General features: G+C 45.7%; 1 protein-coding gene across 1 annotated transcript in view; it reads left to right on the top strand.

The window, feature by feature from the left end:
• The window catches only part of LOC113431952 (1-phosphatidylinositol 4,5-bisphosphate phosphodiesterase gamma-1-like), an 87632-nt gene that overhangs the window by 3734 nt on the left and 63898 nt on the right, over positions 1 to 20000 (top strand). The window contains exon 3 of the mRNA XM_087960090.1: positions 17620 to 17769. Coding sequence (XP_087816216.1) covers positions 17620 to 17769 — 150 coding nt within the window. The remainder of the gene's footprint in view (positions 1 to 17619; positions 17770 to 20000) is intronic.

The following is a 20000-nucleotide window of genomic DNA, read 5'->3' as shown; positions in this document are numbered from 1 at the left end:
GGAAGTTCAGTGGTTTGCAAGGACACACAAATATCTTTGACTTCCTCGGATGTAACAGGGAGGCAGCGTGCCGCCCTTCGACCATGTTCTCCTGACTGGCCTACAACAAGGGAAGGAAAAAAACAAGATTTATTTGTCTGAATTTCATGTATTACCTTGATTTTAAAGCAAGGGTGTCCAACGGTGGCCAGTTTAACACGTGTGGACTCAATTCCCAGAATTCCAGAGGCAGCCATGCTGGCTGGGGGAATTCTGGGAGTTGAAGTCCACCAGTCCTAAAAGTGGCCAAGGTTCTGTTTTAAAGACTCCTTCAGTGGGCTTTAAAATAATACACAAAGGCCGTTAAATTAGAGTTATAACTCTGCAAATCGGAATTGGCATAGAGCTGGAGGGGACCTCAGAGGTCATTAGTCCAGCCCCTGCTCAAGTAGGAGATCCTATGCCATTTCCAGTGTTGGAGCAGCCACAACTTCTTAGTGGCAAGCAGTTCCACTGGTGAATTGTCCTCACAGTTAGGAAGTTTCTCCCCAATTCCAGGTTGCTTCTCTCTTCCATTAATTTCTTGTCCTGCCTTCAGGGGCTTTGGAAAATAAACTGACTAAATGTATTAACTAAATATAATCAATACATTTATTAAGAACAAGAGACCGACAGGAAAATAATACATTTGTTTGCCTAGCTTGGAACACACATGGCAAACTAAACTGCAAAGAGGCTGTTAAAAAAGATGTGGCTGTGTGAAATTCCCAGAGAGGGAAGGCCTGAGACTTCCTGAACAAGAAGCGACGAGAGATTTTGCAAATTAAAGATTTTGCAAATGGTTCCTAGTTTGGCCTCCCAAAAATACGAACGGGTTTTGTACCTTTTCTGTAGGTCATTGTGTTTGCCTCTATCTGTATTGTGGGAAATTCTTGTGCATGTTCCAGATTTGGTGGCACCCAGATTTAATTAACTAAAACGCATTTATGCTGCTCAGTGAGACGGTGGTTAAAGTGAGTTTTGTCCTGTTGTACGACCTTTCTGGCCACCATTGTTAAGTAAATCGCTGCAGTTGTTAAGTTAGCAATACGGTTGTTAAGCAGATCGGGCTTCCCTGTTGGACTTCGCTGGTCAGTTGGTCGCAAAAGGAAAACCTTGGGATGCTGCAACCGTGAAAAAATATGAGCGCGTTACTGGGTGTCTGAATTTTGATCACATGACCACAGGGATGCTTCAACGGTCATTAAGCGTAAAAAACAGTCATAAGTCACTTTTTTTCCAGTGCTGTGATAACTTCAACAGATTTAACAGATAATCAGAGTTGGAAGGGACCTTGTAGGTCATCATAATGTGGCGACCAAAACTGGATGCACTATTCCAGGTATGGCATTATAGAATAGAATAGAATAGAATAGAATTCTTTATTGGCTAAATGTGATTATATATTGTATTGAATAGAATAGAATAGAATAGAATAGAATAGAATAGAATAGAATAGAATAGAATAGAATAGAATTTAAATGGGATGGGATGGGATTGGATTATATATTGTATTGAATAGAATAGAATAGAATAGAATAGAATAGAATAGAATGAAGAATATAATAGAATTTAAATGGGATGGGCTGGGATAGGACAGGATAGAATAGAAGAAAGAAGGAAGGAAGGAAGAATAGAATAGAATATAATTTAAATAGAATGGAATGGAATGGAATGGAATGGAATGCAATGCAATGCAATACAATGCAATACTTTATTGGCCAAGTGTGATTGGACACACAAGGAATTTGTCTAGGTGTAAATTCTCTCAGTATACATAAAAGAAAAGGTACATTCGTTACGAATCAAGAATCATAACGTACAACATATAAATGATGGTCATAGGGTACAATCAACAATCAAATCATACTAGGAAACAGTCAAGTGGGAGGGGATGGGTGATAAGGAGTGGTGAGAAGATTAACAGTAATAGTAGTGTACACTTTGTAGTTGAATGGTGTTGAGGGAATTATTTGTTTAGCAGAGTGATGGCTTTCGGGATATAGAGCGGTATATTAACACTTCACGTGATCTTAATTCTATCCCTCGGCCAATGTAGCCTATGATTATGTTGGCTTTTTTTGGTTGCTGCCACACACTGCCGGCTCATATTTAAATGATTGTCGTGGTGCAGGACCTTGGCCCTTTGCACAATACCTTAACTCCCCCCCTGGGCAAACAGGAAGGGGGTTGCAAATCATCCCAAACCATTTGGAGACTAAATCAAAGGCCGAGAAAGAAAAGCTCAGCTTATAGCCAGAAATCTCCAAACGTGGCAACTTTAAGACTTGTGGACTTCAACTCTAGAATTCTGGGACTTGAAGTCCACAAGTCTTCAAGTTGCCCAATTTGGGGACCCCCTACCTTAAGAGGCAAAACGTTTGCATTCAGACACCTCCGAGCTTCAACGCTGCTGTTTTCAAACCAGGCAGGGAAAGTTAGATTCCTTCTGCTGCTTCTTTATGTTCCTTCAACACCCTTTTTCAGGGGTTGATGAATAAAATTGGGCTTCTCCAGGGATGGCAAAAAAACGCAGTTAATCTTTGCAGACCGTCCCAGGTGCATCCAAGCACCTTCCTTCCATACCTTCTGTGGTTGGAGCAAAGGTGTGGGTGAAGAAAGGTGGCCCTCAGGGGAAGTTGTGGTTTAAGGACAGGCGAAAGCAAAGGGGTGCCTGCAGGGCAAACACAGCCCGGGTCACATTATCTCGCCCCGCTTCCTCCCAGCCCACGGACCCAGCCCTGCTGGGCGCCAGGGCTGCCTATGTGTCACACAAAGGATGACTGTGTTTGTGGCTCAATAAATAAACAATCCAGGTTTGGCAGCTGCAGAGTTTGTTGTGGAGGCGAGCGCCTGCCTGGTTCCATTGGGTCTCTCTAGCCTCTCACAAAAAAAAGCCCTTTTTGCTCATTATTTTAAATCTGGGGGGGAATCTCTTTATTTTTCTGGCCAGAAAGGATCTCTGGAGAATCCTATGTTTTTTTGCAAAGTGGGCAACTTTAAGGTATAGGGACTTCAACTCCCAGAATTCCCCAGTCCACTCGTATTGGGGGAATTCTGGGAGTTGAAGTCCAAATATGGTGGCTGGAGGAATTCTGGGAGTTGGAGTCCACTTGTATTGGCTAGTCCAGCCCCCTGCTCAAGCGGGATAATCTATACCAGGGGTCCCCAACCTTTTTTGTACCACGGACCAATACGATCCACGGACCGATTCACGGACCGGTACCGGCATCAGCACGCACGACCAAGGCAAGGCGAGCCGAGCGACCGGCCAGCCAGCCGTCCCCCGCTTCTTCCCCGCCACCTTCAACTCCTCCTTTGTACCTTCTCGCGGTCGATGGGCTTTTCGGGCTCTTTCTTAATCTCCTTCTGAGTAACGCGAGACTCCACCGCCATCGGGACGGCTCTTCGTTCGAAGCCGCCGCCCCCCCCTTCGACGAAACTAAGGCGCGAGGATTCCTTCAGCACCCAAACGCCACTTTCCAACCGACAAGCTCACCCGGAAGCACTTTCTCAAGTGCCGTCGAAACAAGATGGCGGCGCCCAAGCAAAATAGGTGGCCCGGTACAAAATGATCCACGGACCGGTACCGGTCCGGGGCCCGGTGGTTGGGGACCACTGATCTATACTATTTCAGATAACTGACTGTCCAGTCTCTTCTTAAAAACCTCCAGCAATGGAGCACCTACAATTTCTAGTGGCAAGCTGTTCCACTGGATAATTGTCCTCCCTGTCAAGAACTTTTTCCTTAATTCCAGGTTACTTCTCTCCTGGATGAATTTCCATCCATTGTTTCTTGTCCTGCCTTTTGGTGCTTTGGAGCAGGGGTCTCCAACCTTGGCCACTTTAAGCCCCGGTGGGCTTCAATTCCCAGAATTCCCCAGCCAGCTTTGGAGTTGAAGTCCACCAGGCTTCAAGTGGCCAAGGTTGGAGACTCCTGCTTTAAAAAAATAGCTTGACTCCCCCCACCCTCTTCTTTGGGGCAGCCCCTCAAATATTGGACCGAACGTGACTTCAAAATATTCGAAGAACCCCCACACGCCCTCGGTCTTTTTTCCCCTCGAAATAAGCCTGCACAAGACGTGGCCAGCAGGGAGGTTCTCCTGCACAAGCTGGACGTAAACGGACAAGTCCATCCAAATGCTACTGCGGTGCAAAAGGAGCTCCTGAGGAGGACCCGGCGTGCGCAGCTGTGGCGAAAAAGGGGAGGGGAGCCCACACCGTGTGGGAAGAGACGGCCACCCTGGGAACGTGGCTCGCATGAAATCAGCGCGGGGTCAGGAAGTAGCGCTTTATGGCAAAAGGTGAGGGAGGGAGGGAGTCTCCCTTTCTCCCCCCAGGACAATCAAGGCGAAGTGCTGGACACTGGACCGGATGCACATGGTGCCATCGATGCTTCCTTTTCCTGGCTGACAGCCCCCTCACACACACACACACACACACACACACGTTTCCTGCTTGGGACTGTCAGAGTCCATCCAGAGCAGCTGCGAATGGAATTGGGGGGGTTTGCTAGGGAGGGTTGGCTAGGTGATGTGAAAGCTGGCTAGGTGACTTTAGGCCAACCACCAGGAAGGTGGGAGTTCTAGTCCTGCCTTATCCATAAAGGCTGGCTAGGTGACTTTAGGCCAACCACCAGGAAGGTGGGAGTTCTAGTCCTGCCTTATCCATAAAAGCTGGCTAGGTGACTTTAGGCCAACCACCAGGAAGGTGGGAGTTCTAGTCCTGCCTTATCCATAAAAGCTGGCTAGGTGACTTTAGACCAACCACCAGGAAGGTGGGAGTTCTAGTCCTGCCTTATCCATAAAAGCTGGCTAGGTGACTTTAGGCCAACCACCAGGAAGGTGGGAATTCTAGTCCTGCCTTATCCATAAAAGCTGGCTAGGTGACTTTAGGCCAACCACCAGGAAGGTGGGAGTTCTAGTCCTGCCTTATCCATAAAAGCTGCTTAGATGACTTTAGGCCAACCACCAGGAAGGTGGGAGTTCTAGTCCTGCCCAGATCTGCAGAACAGAGGTGTCATTCAATGTCGTGACAAACTCTTCCCTAAACTCCCTGTTTTTAAGATCTCGTGAAATCCCAGGGTGGTTTCCCCTGATCTTCATTTCCCCCCCCCCCCATTCCACATTAAGCATAAAGTCCAGAAACGGTTTCCAAACTTTCCTGAGCCCCTTGGACAACTGGGGGGGCGGGGGGTGTCTCTGAGGTGGGAGGCTGCGCCAGACACCAGAAAAACCTCTCCATGCCCACTCCATCCTATTTTTATAATGCTGGAGAAATGAAAATTGCCCCCCCCCCCCTTTGCAGCCATGAATCATCCAGAGGTTCTGTTGATCTTTGGAAGTGACCCTTCCGGGAACAGGGGGCGGAGGGAGTGGCTGTTTTGAAGGCCTCGTTTCCTTTCCTTTTTTTTTGCAGACAATCGGCCATTTGGGGCCGATTCCCACCGAGTGGACAGTGCAGGGCATTGGCTATGCCAGCATCTCACAACAGCAGAAACCTCTTCTGGTCTCTTTTGCATGCTTCCCGTCCAATAATCCGTCCTTCACCCACTTTATTTCTTTCTTTTTTTTTTTAAAAAAATGTGTTTTCTTTTTGCAATGGAATGGTTTGGGAAAATGCCAGCCCAAAGATATTCTCCACTTGTGCCAGAGAGGAAAATGCCAAGACGAGGGGCAGTTGGTGTTGGAGGGTGCCACAGTGGGGAACTTGACGAACATACGGATAGTCCTTGACATAAAACTGCAACCAAGCCGGAAATTTCTGTTGTTAATTGAGACATTGTCACTTTACGCAGGGGTCTCCAACCTTGTTTTGAAGCCTGGCGGACTTCGACTCCCAGAATTCCCCAGCCAGCAAAGCTGGCTGGGGAATTCTGGGAGTCGAAGTCCGCCAGGCTTCAAGGGCCCACGGTTGGAGACCTCTGACTTAACGTATTGTTGTAAGTTGAGGACTTCCTATATAAGAAAGGGACTGGGGTGGTTTGAATTCTTGAATTTTTTATTGGCCAAGTCTGATTTGGAAGCACGAGGAATTTTGTCTCTGGTGCATAAGCTCTCAGTCTACGTACAAGCCACAAAAGGGGTAAGACGTAGATCATAAATCATAGTTACAATCATTAATCCTAAGATACAAACAGCAAGCGATAAATCATAAGGTATCTATAGGAGAAGATAGTAGGAAAGGTGAGAAGATGAGAAGGATAATCATGTTGGTTTATTTCTACAGTATTTATTTTTTACAAATAACTCAAGGAAATGAATATATCCAACACACTTGTTCCTCCTATTTTCTCCAGAATAACAACCCTGAGGTGGAATGAGAGAAAGGGACTGGCCCACAGGTTTTCATACCTCAGGCAGAACTAGAACTCATAGTCTCCTGGGGATCGGTTCAAAGTTACTCAGCCATCTTCCATGCCTAAGGCGGGACTAGAACTCCCACCTTCCTGGTGATTGGCCTAAAGTTACCTAGCCAGCTTTCATGCCTAAGGCGGGACTAGAACTCTCACCTTCCTAGTAAGTGGCCTAAAGTCACCTAGCCAGCTTTCATGCCTAAGGCAGGACTAGAACTCCCACCTTCCTAGTGAATGGCCTAAAGTCACCTAGCCAGCTTTCATGCCTAAGGTGGGACTAGAACTCCCACCTTCCTAGTGAATGGCCTAAAGTCACCTAGCCAGCTTTCATGCCTAAGGCGGGACTAGAACTCCCACCTTCCTAGTGAATGGCCTAAAGTCACCTAGCCAGCTTTCATGCCTAAGGCGGGACTAGAACTCCCACCTTCCTAGTGAATGGCCTAAAGTCACCTAGCCAGCTTTCATGCCTAAGGCGGGACTAGAACTCCCACCTTCCTAGTAAGTGGCCTAAAGTCACCTAGCCAGCTTTCATGCCTAAGGCAGGACTAGAACTCCCACCTTCCTAGTGAATGGCCTAAAGTCACCTAGCCAGCTTTCATGCCTAAGGCAGGACTAGAACTCCCACCTTCCTAGTGAATGGCCTAAAGTTACCTAGCCAGCTTTCATGCCTAAGGCGGGACTAGAACTCCCACCTTCCTAGTGAATGGCCTAAAGTCACCTAGCCAGCTTTCATGCCTAAGGCGGGACTAGAACTCCCACCTTCCTAGTAAGTGGCCTAAAGTCACCTAGCCAGCTTTCATGCCTAAGGCGGGACTAGAACTCCCACCTTCCTAGTGAATGGCCTAAAGTCACCTAGCCAGCTTTCATGCCTAAGGCGGGACTAGAACTCCCACCTTCCTAGTAAGTGGCCCAAAGTCACCTAGCCAGCTTTCATGCCTAAGGCAGGACTAGAACTCCCACCTTCCTAGTGAATGGCCCAAAGTCACCTAGCCAGCTTTCATGCCTAAGGCAGGACTAGAACTCCCACCTTCCTAGTGAATGGCCCAAAGTCACCTAGCCAGCTTTCATGCCTAAGGTGGGACTAGAATTCACCATCTCCTGGTGATGGACCAAAAGTCACCTAGCCAGCTTTCATGCCTAAGGCGGGACTAGAACTCCCACCTTCCTAGTGAATGGCCCAAAGTCACCTAGCCAGCTTTCATGCCTAAGGCGGGACTAGAACTCCCACCTTCCTAGTGAATGGCCTAAAGTCACCTAGCCAGCTTTCATGCCTAAGGCGGGACTAGAACTCCCACCTTCCTAGTGAATGGCCTAAAGTCACCTAGCCAGCTTTCTAGTCCAATGCCTAAGGTGGGACTAGAACTCCCACCTTCCTAGTGAATGGCCCTAAAGTAACCTAGCCAGCTTTCATGCCTAAGGTGGGACTAGAATTCACCATCTCCTGGTGATGGACCAAAAGTCACCTAGCCAGCTTTCATGCCTAAGGCGGGACTAGAACTCCCACCTTCCTAGTGAATGGCCCAAAGTCACCTAGCCAGCTTTCATGCCTAAGGCGGGACTAGAACTCCCACCTTCCTAGTGAATGGCCTAAAGTCACCTAGCCAGCTTTCATGCCTAAGGCGGGACTAGAACTCCCACCTTCCTAGTGAATGGCCTAAAGTCACCTAGCCAGCTTTCATGCCTAAGGCGGGACTAGAACTCCCACCTTCCTAGTGAATGGCCTAAAGTCACCCAGCCAGCTTTCATGCCTAAGGTGGGACTAGAACTCCCACCTTCCTAGTGAATGGCCTAAAGTCACCTAGCCAGCTTTCATGCCTAAGGCGGGACTAGAACTCCCACCTTCCTAGTGAATGGCCTAAAGTCACCTAGCCAGCTTTCATGCCTAAGGCGGGACTAGAACTCCCACCTTCCTAGTGAATGGCCTAAAGTCACCTAGCCAGCTTTCATGCCTAAGGCGGGACTAGAACTCCCACCTTCCTAGTGAATGGCCTAAAGTCACCTAGCCAGCTTTCATGCCTAAGGTGGGACTAGAACTCCCACCTTCCTAGTGAATGGCCTAAAGTCACCTAGCCAGCTTTCATGCCTAAGGCGGGACTAGAACTCCCACCTTCCTAGTGAATGGCCTAAAGTCACCTAGCCAGCTTTCATGCCTAAGGCGGGACTAGAACTCCCACCTTCCTAGTGAATGGCCTAAAGTCACCTAGCCAGCTTTCATGCCTAAGGCGGGACTAGAACTCCCACCTTCCTAGTGAATGGCCTAAAGTCACCTAGCCAGCTTTCATGCCTAAGGCGGGACTAGAACTCCCACCTTCCTAGTGAATGGCCAAAGTTACCTAGCCAGCTTTCATGCCTAAGGCGGGACTAGAATTCACCATCTCCTGGTGATGGACCAAAGTCACCTAGCCAGCTTTCATGCCTAAGGCGGGACTAGAACTCCCACCTTCCTGGTGATTGGCCTAAAGCCACCCAGCCAGCTTTCTAGTCCATGCCTAAGGTGGGACTAGAACTCCCACCTTCCTAGTGAATGGCCCAAAGTCACCTAGCCAGCTTTCATGCCAAGGCGGGACTAGAACTCCCACCTTCCTAGTGAATGGCCTAAAGTCACCTAGCCAGCTTTCATGCCTAAGGCGGGACTAGAACTCCCACCTTCCTGGTGATTGGCCTAAAGCCACCCAGCCAGCTTTCTAGTCCAATGCCTAAGGTGGGACTAGAACTCACCATCTCCTAGTGATTGGTTCAAAGTCACTTGGCCATCTTTCAGGCCTAAGGCGGAACTAGAACTCCCACCTTCCTAGTGAATGGCCTAAAGTTACCTAGCCAGCTTTCATGCCTAAGGCGGGACTAGAACTCCCACCTTCCTAGTGAATGGCCTAAAGTTACCTAGCCAGCTTTCATGCCTAAGGCGGGACTAGAATTCACCATCTCCTGGTGATGGACCAAAAGTCACTTAGCCAGCTTTCATGCCTAAGGCGGGACTAGAACTCCCACCTTCCTGGTGATTGGCCTAAAGCCACCCAGCCAGCTTTCTAGTCCAATGCCTAAGGCGGAACTAGAACTCCCACCTTCCTAGTGAATGGCCTAAAGTCACCTAGCCAGCTTTCATGCCTAAGGCGGGACTAGAACTCCCACCTTCCTGGTGATTGGCCTAAAGCCACCCAGCCAGCTTTCTAGTCCAATGCCTAAGGTGGGACTAGAACTCACCATCTCCTAGTGATTGGTTCAAAGTCACTTGGCCATCTTTCAGGCCTAAGGCGGAACTAGAACTCCCACCTTCCTAGTGAATGGCCTAAAGTTACCTAGCCAGCTTTCATGCCTAAGGCGGGACTAGAACTCCCACCTTCCTAGTGAATGGCCTAAAGTTACCTAGCCAGCTTTCTAGTCCAATGCCTAAGGTGGGACTAGAACTCACCATCTCCTAGTGATTGGTTCAAAGTCGCTTGGCCATCTTTCAGGCCTAAGGCGGAACTAGAACTCACCGTCTCCCACTCTTCTCGCCTGTTGCCTTAATCCTTAGACCCAACTGGTTTTCTTATGAGCACGGCTGTACCTACCATATCGATTTTTATTTTTACTCCCGGCCTACCTTGAGAGGCCCTGACTGCTCTGTAGCCCCTTGTCCTAATGATCTCTAACTTAAATTATTTTTAAGAAGCAGAAGGAGTTTGCTGAGGAATTCAATCCCTTGGATTTAAACAAGAGTTTAGTTGTGAGTCGACACAAATTTCCGTTCCAGTGTCAATGCTGTGCAATCTTCTGAAATCACCTTTCTTGTTCCATGTCTGGGGAATTTCTGAACAATGATTTCCCCCCCTTTTTTTTCTTGGAATGGGGGAACTTTTAACTGTTGATCACAGACAATTGTTATTGATGACTAACGGTGGGCCTTGTTTTTATTTTCTTGCCATACGGCCCAAAAGAGGGCACTTTTAAAAACGGGACTTTGATCAGGATAAAACCCAATGACTTAAGCAAACTTCGAAACACAGCTCATTTAGGAGAAACTCAGGGAAAAAAACAAAATAATTGGCATCCTTAAAGGGTCTGTTTTTCTGCAATTTGCAGGGTGCTATTTACAGAAAGTTTCGCCTCTAGGAAATAACTACTTGGCCTGTGGATGGAGGCTTAGATAACGGAGGGAAGAAAAGGATGCAGGAAAAGAGGAAGGGGAGGGAAAGATGGGGGTCTTCTGGTGCAGAGGTCTCCAACCCTTGGCCACTTTTAAGACTTGTGGAATCCAATTCCCAGAGGAATTCTGGGAGTTGGAGTCCACAAGTCTTAAAAGTGGCCAAAGTTGACTGAGGGATTCTGGGAATTGAAGTCCACAAGTCTTAAAAGTGGCCAAGGTTGGGGAACCCCTGTTCTGGGAGGGTCTCCCAGAACCTCCCTCTTCAAGTGTCCCTCTCCCAAATGCAGAAATTGTGCTCGTTTCCTTTATGCATCTGAGAAATTAGGAAGTAATAACAATTAACAGAGTTGGAAGGGACCTTGGAGGTCTTCTAGTCCAACCGCTGATCAGGCAGGAGACCCTACACCATTTCAGACAATCTCTTCTTAAAAACCTCCAGTATTGGAGCATTCACAACTTCTAGTGGCAAGCAGTTCCACTGGTTAACTGTTCTCACTGTCAGGAAATTCCTCCTTCGTTCTAAGTTGCTTCTCTCCTTGATGAGTTTCCATCCGTGGCTTCTTCTCCTGCCTTCCTGGTGCTTTGGAGAATAATTTGACTCCCTCCTCTTTGGTTGCAGCTCCTCAAATACTGGAAGGCTGCTATCCTGTCTCTCCCCTAGTCCTTCTTTTCATTATTTACACACACCCAATTCCTGCAACCCTTTTTCCGTATGTTTCTTATTATCCAATCACGCACTGGATCCCCAGAAGGCTTTTTATCATAAATCCAAGGGTCAAACTGGACCAGAAAGCAGCTCCTCGTAGGATGCAGGATTGATGCCCATTTCCTTGACGTGCACACACAGCGCCGAGCGTTTTTCTGCATCCCAAAGAGATTTCTGAGAAATTAGGCAGGAAGTGACCGGATGTGATTTGGTGCAGAGCACAAATTCGTCCCCCGGGGAGAATAAAAATGCAGCAGGTTTGACCCCCCCCCAAAGCAAGAGGTTTTAAAGCATCGGAGCGGGTGGGTTGGGCAGAAGCAGGCCCACTTTACCTCCCCTGCCCTCCAACGGGCCGCAGTAACCTCTGCAAAAAAAAAAAGCCCTTTGACGGTCGGGGTATGTTTTACCCTTATTGAGGTTCTTGGTCCTCAGTGTTTTCATGCAGTATGGATGGAAGGGAGAAGTTTGTTAAAGAAGTTAGGATGTTTGGGGGGGTCTTTAGAAGGGGGGCCCTTGCATGGTTACCTGAAGGGGGGAAAAGGGGGGGGGTTTATCCTGTAGCCAGAGCACTTGGTGCCTTTGATAATCCTGCTTTTTTTTTTTAATAGCTTCAACCCCCAAGTAGTGAAAATCAATTTTCCTGCCAAAGCTTTTAATGGAAACCTTACGTCATGGAGTGCCTGCAACACAGACAGGGACAGACAACAAAGAGTTCAAACTTTTTGTCTCCCAACTGGTAGGAGGGAAACTATGTCCCTGTTTGGCATGGCCTTCCCAACAGGTGTGGCCCTTGCCTGTCCACCCCCCACCAAAAAAAACAATGTTAAATGCAACCCAACTCTCTTTGCTCTTGTGCCGTCTCCTTGTTCCAAGATGAATTCCAGATCCTTCCTTTGTCTTTCTTTCTTTCTTTCTTTCTTTCTTTCTTTCTTTCTTCCTTCCTTCCTTCCTTCCTTCCTTCCTTCCTTCCTTCCTTCCTTCCTTCCTTCCTTCCTTCCTTCCTTCCTCCTTTCCTTCCTTCTTTCCCTCCTTCCCTTTCTTTTTTCTTTCTCTTTCTCATCCCTCTCTCCCTCTAATATCCTTCCTTCCTTCTCTCCCTCCTTCCCTTCCTCTTTCTTTCTTTTCTCTTTCTCTTTCTCTTTCTCATCCCTCTCTCCCTCTAATATCCTTCCTTCCTTTTCTTCCTCCTTTCCCCTTCCTCCCTTCCTCTCCTTCCTCCCCTCCTTCCTTCCTCTGCTTCCTTCCTTCCTTCCTCATTCCAATCACCTTCCTTCCTTCCTTTCTTCCTTCCTTCCTTCCTTCCCTCCCTCCCTCCCTCCCTCCCTCCTTCCTTCCTTCCTTCCTTCCTTCCTTCCTTCCTTCCTTCCTTCCTTCCTCCTTTCCTTCCTCCTTTCCCTCCCTCCCTTTCTTTTCTTTTCTTTCTCATCCTCTCTCCCTCTAAAAACCTTCCTTCCCTCCCTCCCCCTCTTTCATTCCTTTCTCTTTCTCATCCCTCTCTCCCTCTAATATCCTTCCTTCCTTTTCTTCCTCCCTTCCCCCTCTTTCCTTCCTTCCTCTCCTTCCTTCCTCATTCAAACCCCCTTCCTTCCTTTTCTTCCTCCTTCCTTCCTTCCTTCCTTTTCTTCTTCCTCCTTCCTTCCTTTTCTCCTTCCTTCCTTCCTTCCTCCCTCCGTCCCTCCTTCCCTCCCTCTCCTTATCCATCACCACTCTTGTCACCTTTTATGCCCAGGGAGATGCATGCCAGTAAAACAGAAAAGTTAAAATACACAGGTGGTTAGAAAAGATGATACATAGATTTTAATCCTGAACTGTTTTTATTAGGCCTAATACCAGTAAACCTTGATAAGCACAGTATATATCTAATATTGCATGTCTTAACAGCAGCGAGGATTATATTTGCACAATATCGGAAAATAAAGAAACACCGTGAGATGAAGAGATAATTAGGAAGATAATTGTGCAGATAGATTGTGCAGAAATGGACAGACTTACGCTGAATATTAAACACAAAGAAGACACAGAATATTATCAAACATGGGATTTAACGAACAGGTTTCCTAGTATGTTTGATTGCTTATTGTACCCTATGACTATTATTAAGTGTTGTACCTTATGATTCTTGACTCTTGACGAATGTATCTTAGAATAGAATAGAATAGAATAGAATAGAATAGAATAGAATTCTTTATTGGCCAAGTGTGATTGGACACACTAGGAATTTGTCTTGGTACACTCAGAGCATTTGTACCAAGACAAATTCCTTGTGTGTCCAATCACACTTGGCCAATAAAGAATTCTAGTCTATTCTATTCTTTATTCTATTCTATTATACATTCCATTATTCTATTCTATTCTATTCTATTCTATTCTATTCTATTCTATTCTATTCTATTCTATTCTATTCTTTTACTAGCGGTTGGAAAAAAGGGTTGACGATTAAGAATGTAATCTGTATTGTTACGCAAATTAAATATCCAGAGACAGCACATGTTCATTAAGCACTAATAAATATAAACAATAGAAAATTAATAAAATTTACTTTAAAGAAAAGAAAAGAAAAGTTAAGACCTGACTTAAGCATGAGTCAGGAAATATTTGAATCCTCCTAAAACAGTTTCAAAAGACCCTGATTAAAAAGGGCAGATTTGCAGCCCTGGGAGTGATAGGAGTTGTAGTCCATCCCATCCGGAAGGCCCCAGATTAGCGAAGGCTGGATTAAACTTCATCGTGGAGCAGGAAAATAGCCGGAAGGAAGAAGGAAGGAAGGAGGCACCGATGAGCAGAAGGAGAGGGGAAAGAGATAACGGGAGAGGGACAGATAATTTGCAGGAGGGGAAACAGATGGGCAAGGCAGCTCCAGATACACATCCGCTGGGAAAACCTGTGTAGAAAACCTTTGTAGAACCCGCAGTTTTGTTGCTCCCTTCCTAAGTTGAAACGAGAGCATTTCTGCATGAAGCTGAAACAGAATTCTACAGAATAGCAATAGCACTTAGACTTATATACCGCTTTATAGTGCTTTACAGCCCTCTCTAAGCGGTTTACAGAGTCAGCCCCCAACAATCTGGCTCCTCATTTTACCCACCTCAGAAGGGCAGAAGGCTGAGCCAACCTCGATCCTGGTGAGAATCGAGCTGCTGGCAGTGGGCAGAGTCGGCCTGCAGTACTGCATTCGAACCGCTGCGCCACCACGGAAATGGAATCTTTCTTACAGGTTTAGCGTTGTGATGACCCAAAGGGGCGTGACACAAAAATTACAAAGTCACAAAAATAGAATAAATTCCCTTTAAGGCCTCCAACTTGGCCCCAATGTCCAATTATCCTCGGCTGGTTATCAAACTCTTAAAGAAAACAGTTTACGGAGGGAGTAAATGCAGTACGAACCCAAAGTAAAGTTAATTAGAAATTAAAACAACCCAACATAAACCATACTAAAGTAATCAATACGGCAGGCCAGGATGATAAATTGCAGACTTCTACCAGGTAATGCAGCAACCACAGTTGGGAGAAAGCCAAAACCCAGATAAGCTTCAATAAGAATAATGCACGCTTTGCTTCCAGCAACTTTGCCATGAGCAGTTTGTCCTTTTAAATAGTCCTCCCAGCTACAGCCCATGAAGGGGATCAGGGCCCTTTCCTCCTCCGTAGACCACGCCACTCTCGTTTCTCCCTTATCCGCTCCTCCCTGCGTGCACTAGGATGAAGAGGTGATGGGCCTGGGTCTTCATCTGAATATCCATCCGGCTTGTGCCCTTCCCCAGTTACCTCCACAACTACTGGAGCCATACTTTTACTCCTTGTCAGCTGTTCCACCTCTCCCTCAGAGTCAGACTCCAACAGGGGCATGACAAGTATTCAAAACCTTTTGCGCGTTTTTGGTTTGCTGGCCTAGACGGGGTTCCTGGGGGCCCACTTTTGAGAAGGGACGGGGTCCTGTATGAAAATTTGCCCGATTTCTTTCCTTTTGTTACCGTTCTTGTATGGTGTGAGATTTCACTCACTCCTGAAGCCCTGTGGTAAATGCGAGCCGGTTGCCAAAGTGTCCCAAATGCAATTATAGGAGTGTGTGTGTGTGTGTGTGTGTGTGTGTGTGTGTGTGTGTATGTGTGTGTGTGTGTGTGTTTTTGTGCATACACGCACGCATCAGTCCATCTGTTTTTCAGGCCCTGAAAATTATAGTGAAGAGAATGTATATTTAATTATCCATGTATTAACTGCAGCTAGAATTGTATTTGCACAAAATTGGAAACATGAAGAGATTCCGACTGAAGAGAATGTGATTGGGAAAATATTAGAATGTGCAGAAATAAATAGGCTAACATTAGCAATCAAAGAGAAGGAGCAAACTGAATATGATATGATATGGGAATCATTTTATCCATGGTTGGAGAATAAATATGGAAGACAGAAATGAAAGAAGAGTAGCAAAAATAGAATTTAAAATGTTAAGATGGGGGAATGATACAAGAATTAGATATGTGATGTGATTAGTACTAAGTAAGAATAGAGTATTAATATTAAGCAATGAATATGTATCAACTGTAATTGTTATTGCACAAGATACTGCTACCCAGATGACACACTGTTTAAATGGAAGATGGACTGATTGTAAAAAATAAAAATAATTTTTTTTTAAAGAAAACAAAATGGCTCCCAAATAGCTCTGGGGAGGTCCACCATAACTTCAGTCGCTCAACAACTAGTTGCTAAGCGAGGACTATCTACCTACAGCAGTGGGCTGTGCCCCTCTCTTATCTGACCATTTCGCCCTCCCCAAAGTATTTCTCACATACTGTAAGAGAACGAGTGGCAGAACCCAGGGCCAGAGTTAAAAGAGGAATCAGCCACAAATGGTCTAAATTCAATTCCTCTTGAATGCCGTTATCCCTTTCTCTAACTCTAGCCAGGTGCTCACCTTAAATTGAGAAGGTTCCTCTGCCTGAGCTTAGCAGCAAAAAATCAGTTTAATTGGACTTTCACATGTGGACCTGATTTTTCACACCTGACACGTCCCACTATATAGATTCTAGTACAGTGATTTTTCAGATTTCGACTAACGTGAAGCCGGTACCGATCTTCTGGGTCTCAGGAAGTAGGTCTGACAATGGGACCAAGCGGTGGTGTGTTTTTGCCCCCAAGTTGTATTTGTTTTAGTAATATAATATATAAAAATTCCATTTCAATCAAACAGTGTGTCGTCTGGGTACAAAAAAATTTTTAAAAAAAATTAAATTTTTTTAAGGCAATCATAATCAAAGGTGTTTATAATAACATTTATCACAATAACATTAAAACTGTAGCAACAACAATATTTTGTTTGTCCATTTTAACAAATTTCCATTTTAACGTTTATCCTTTTTAATGTCCCTTCCTTTCTAACTTCTGCTTTTATTGTCTAGCCATCGATGAAATGAGTCCCATGTCAAAAAGTATTTAGTTTCTTCTTTATCAATAGCAAGTGTTAGTCGATCCATTTCTGCACATTCTAGTATTTTCTTAATTAATTCTCATCTGTCGGGATCTCATCACACTTCCATTGTTGAGCATATACAATTCTAGCTGTGGTTAATACATGTAAAATCAAGTATATAGTCCTTTTATCACATTTTTCTGGTGAATGCCCAGTAAGAATATTTCTGGTTTCATGTCTATATGCTGTTTTATCATTTTTTCCAACCAGGTATGTATTTTCATCCAATACTTTTTAACTTGTGGACATGTCCACCACATATGAATCAGGTGTTTGGTTATGTTTCCGACATTTAGCAGATCTATCCTTATACATTTTCACCAAACATTTTATACAAATTTTCTTTATATGCAGTTGACATAGTCACTTTATCATTTCTATCCCACAGTTTCTGCCATTTGTCTAATTCTATTGCATATCCAAAAGTTTTCGCTCAAGCCATCATGGTCTCCTTTACCTACTCGCTTTCAAGTTGAATACCCAATAAATAACAATATATTTTCTTTTATCAATTTTTTCATCTGTTCCAGTTCATACCTGGTCCAATGCTGTTCATTCTTTATTTGAACCATACATTTTAGCATCTTCCTCATACCGAGATTGTATCTGCATTTGTGGCCACAATGCAATGTCTATTCCTTGACTACTAAGTTCCTGCTTGGTTTTTAATTCCCCTTTTTCATTCAAAATATCTTCAAGTGGTGGAGTTGATGCCAGGCTCACCAGGCAGATTAGGGTCTAGTCCTCATGATGTTGGGGGGGACGGGGGGGAGGGGGGACAGGGAAGGCAGGTTGTGGTTGCAATTGGCAAACTTATGAGAAAGTGTGATTCACACCGCCAGGAATACCCAGGAGGAAGGAGGCTGCCTCGACTGCGTTTTTGACTGAATCTTTGTACAACTATGGAACTGACTCACTTCTTCTCTCTCTTTTTTGTTCCACAGTGGACATCAGGGAGATCAAACAGATCCGACCTGGGAAAAATTCCAGGGATTTTGAACGTTACCCAGAAGAAGCCAGGAAGTTGGACTCAACGTTGTGTTTTGTCATCTTGTATGGAACGGACTTCCGGCTGAAGACGCTGAGTGTTGCCGGTCAGTGGAGGGTAATGTAGCAAATGCTTTTTGAGGTGTGTGTGTGTGGGGGGTGGAAACGCAGAAGCTGAAGCCCCTGACCCCACAGAACAACCCCCCACTCCCCAGCCTTAAAGGCAGGGGTGGGATTCTACAGGTTTGCACCTATTTGCTAGAACCGGTTGTTAACATTCTAAGCAGTTCGGAGAAATGGTTGTTAGAAGAAATTACTGGCTTAATCCTGTAAGGAAGGCAGGAAGGAAACATTCTGGTGTTGCTTACAGAAACTGCCTCTCGGTTAACCCTTATTACATTCTTGGCAGGACTAGACTTCCTGTCTCTGGAACTTCTCTGGAGTTTTTTCCCCCTCCTTTGCTGGTACTTTGCTTGTGTGGAGTGACCATTCAAAGTTACAATGGCCCTGAAAAAAGTGACTTATGACCATTTTTCACATTTATGACTGTTGCAGCATCCCCACAGTCATGAGAGGCCAGGCGAGGAGATGCGTGCCTCGATGTGAGTGATGTTGAGCTGGCCACGCCCAGCCAGTCACATGACCACCAAGCCACGCCCACCAACTAAACCACACCCACAGAACCAGTTGTTTAAAAAATGGGATCTCACCTCTGCTTAAAGGCCTCTCCACAAACCCCCAGTTTCTAAACACCGTTGCGTTGTGGTTTTTGATGCGACTGAACGGGAGAGAGCGAATAGCACTCAACCGAAGAGAGTTCTGATTCATTGTTCTTAGTTTTAGTCAGAGGTAGGTAGTTCGTGGCATAAAACTGGTTATCTTGGCGATACAGGTAATCCTCGGTCACTGCACAAATGGTTGCAAGTTGAGGACTACCTTATTAAATTTAAGTACAGTATTAAATGTAACCATAAATATTTAAGTGAGGTGCTCCCTTGAGTTTGATTGCTTTTTTTTGCAGACGTTTCATTACCCAACTAGGTAACAGCATCAGCATAAGCTCAGAGAGCAGCACCAAGGAACCCACTGTCATCCTCCTCTTCCTCCTCCTTCCTTCTCCTCCTCCTTTCCACAAACCCCACTCTCTTTTACTACTGATGATTACCTAGTTGGGTCATGAAACATCTGCAAGAAAACAGCCAAGCTCAGAGAGCACCACGGACCCCACAGCCCTCCTCTCCCCTCCACCTCCTCCTCCTTCTCCTTTCTTCAAACCCTCCTCCTTCTAGCACTGAGGATGTTACCTAGTTGGGTCATGAAATGTCTGCAAAAAAACCACCCAGCTCAGAAAGCACCAAGGACCCCACAATCATCTACCTCCCCCTCTTCCTCCCCCTCCTCCTCTTCCTCCTCCTCTTCCTCCTCCTCCTCTCTTCCTTCTGCTCCTTGTCCTCTTCTTCCTCCTCCCCCTCTCCTCCTTCTCCTTCCTCTTCCTCCTCCTCCTTTCCACAAACCCCACTCCCTTTTTCTACTGATGATGTTATCTAGTTGGGTCATGAAATGTCTGCAAAAAAACAACAATCAAGCTCAGAATCAATGACCCCACAATCCTCCTCTTCCTCCTCCTCTTCCTCCTCCAGGTCTTCCTCCATCTCCTCTCTTCCAAACCTCCTCCCTTCTAGCACTGATGATGTTATCTAATTGGGTCATGAAACGTCTGCAAGAAGACAACCCAGCTTAGAGAGCACCTCATTTAAATATTTACAGTTTATTATATTTAATACTGTGCTTAAATTTAAATTAAATTAAGCACCAAGGACCCCACAGTCCTCCTCCTCCTCCTCCTCCTCCTCCTCCTCCTCCTCCTCCTCCTCCTCCTCCTCCTCCTCTCCACAATCCCATTCCTTTCCAGCATTGATGATATTCCCTAGTTAGGTCATGAAAAATCTGCAAGAAAACAACCAAGAAAGCACCAAGGACCCCGCCTGGCAGACCAGAGCTACAAGTATTGCCCTTTGTAAATACTTAAATGTAGTAAAAATGACAATAAAGATGCCCGTGATATTAATACTTAACAGGTCCCAAAGCATCTTTTGTTTCCAAAAGGCAACTCGACTTTCTCTGTTTTTTTCTTGAAGACGTTTCGCTTCTCATCCGAGAAGCTTCTTTGGTTCTGACTGAATGGTGGCGAATGGGAGTGGAGAAGCGGAACGTCTTCAAGGAAAAACAGATCCATCTGCCTTTTGGGATAACCCTAAACTGGATGACTTGAGGATTTCCAGAGGCCTTTACCCATTTGTGTCAAAATTAAGACCATGCCTAGAACAGGGGTCTCTCC

The sequence above is a fragment of the Notechis scutatus genome, chromosome 3 (genome assembly GCF_049901735.1).
Source record: "Notechis scutatus isolate UNSWTSFEM ecotype Mainland chromosome 3, rNotScu1.2, whole genome shotgun sequence".
In the NCBI taxonomy this organism is placed as follows: domain Eukaryota; kingdom Metazoa; phylum Chordata; class Lepidosauria; order Squamata; family Elapidae; genus Notechis; species Notechis scutatus.
This window is presented reverse-complemented; position numbering and strand designations above follow the sequence as displayed.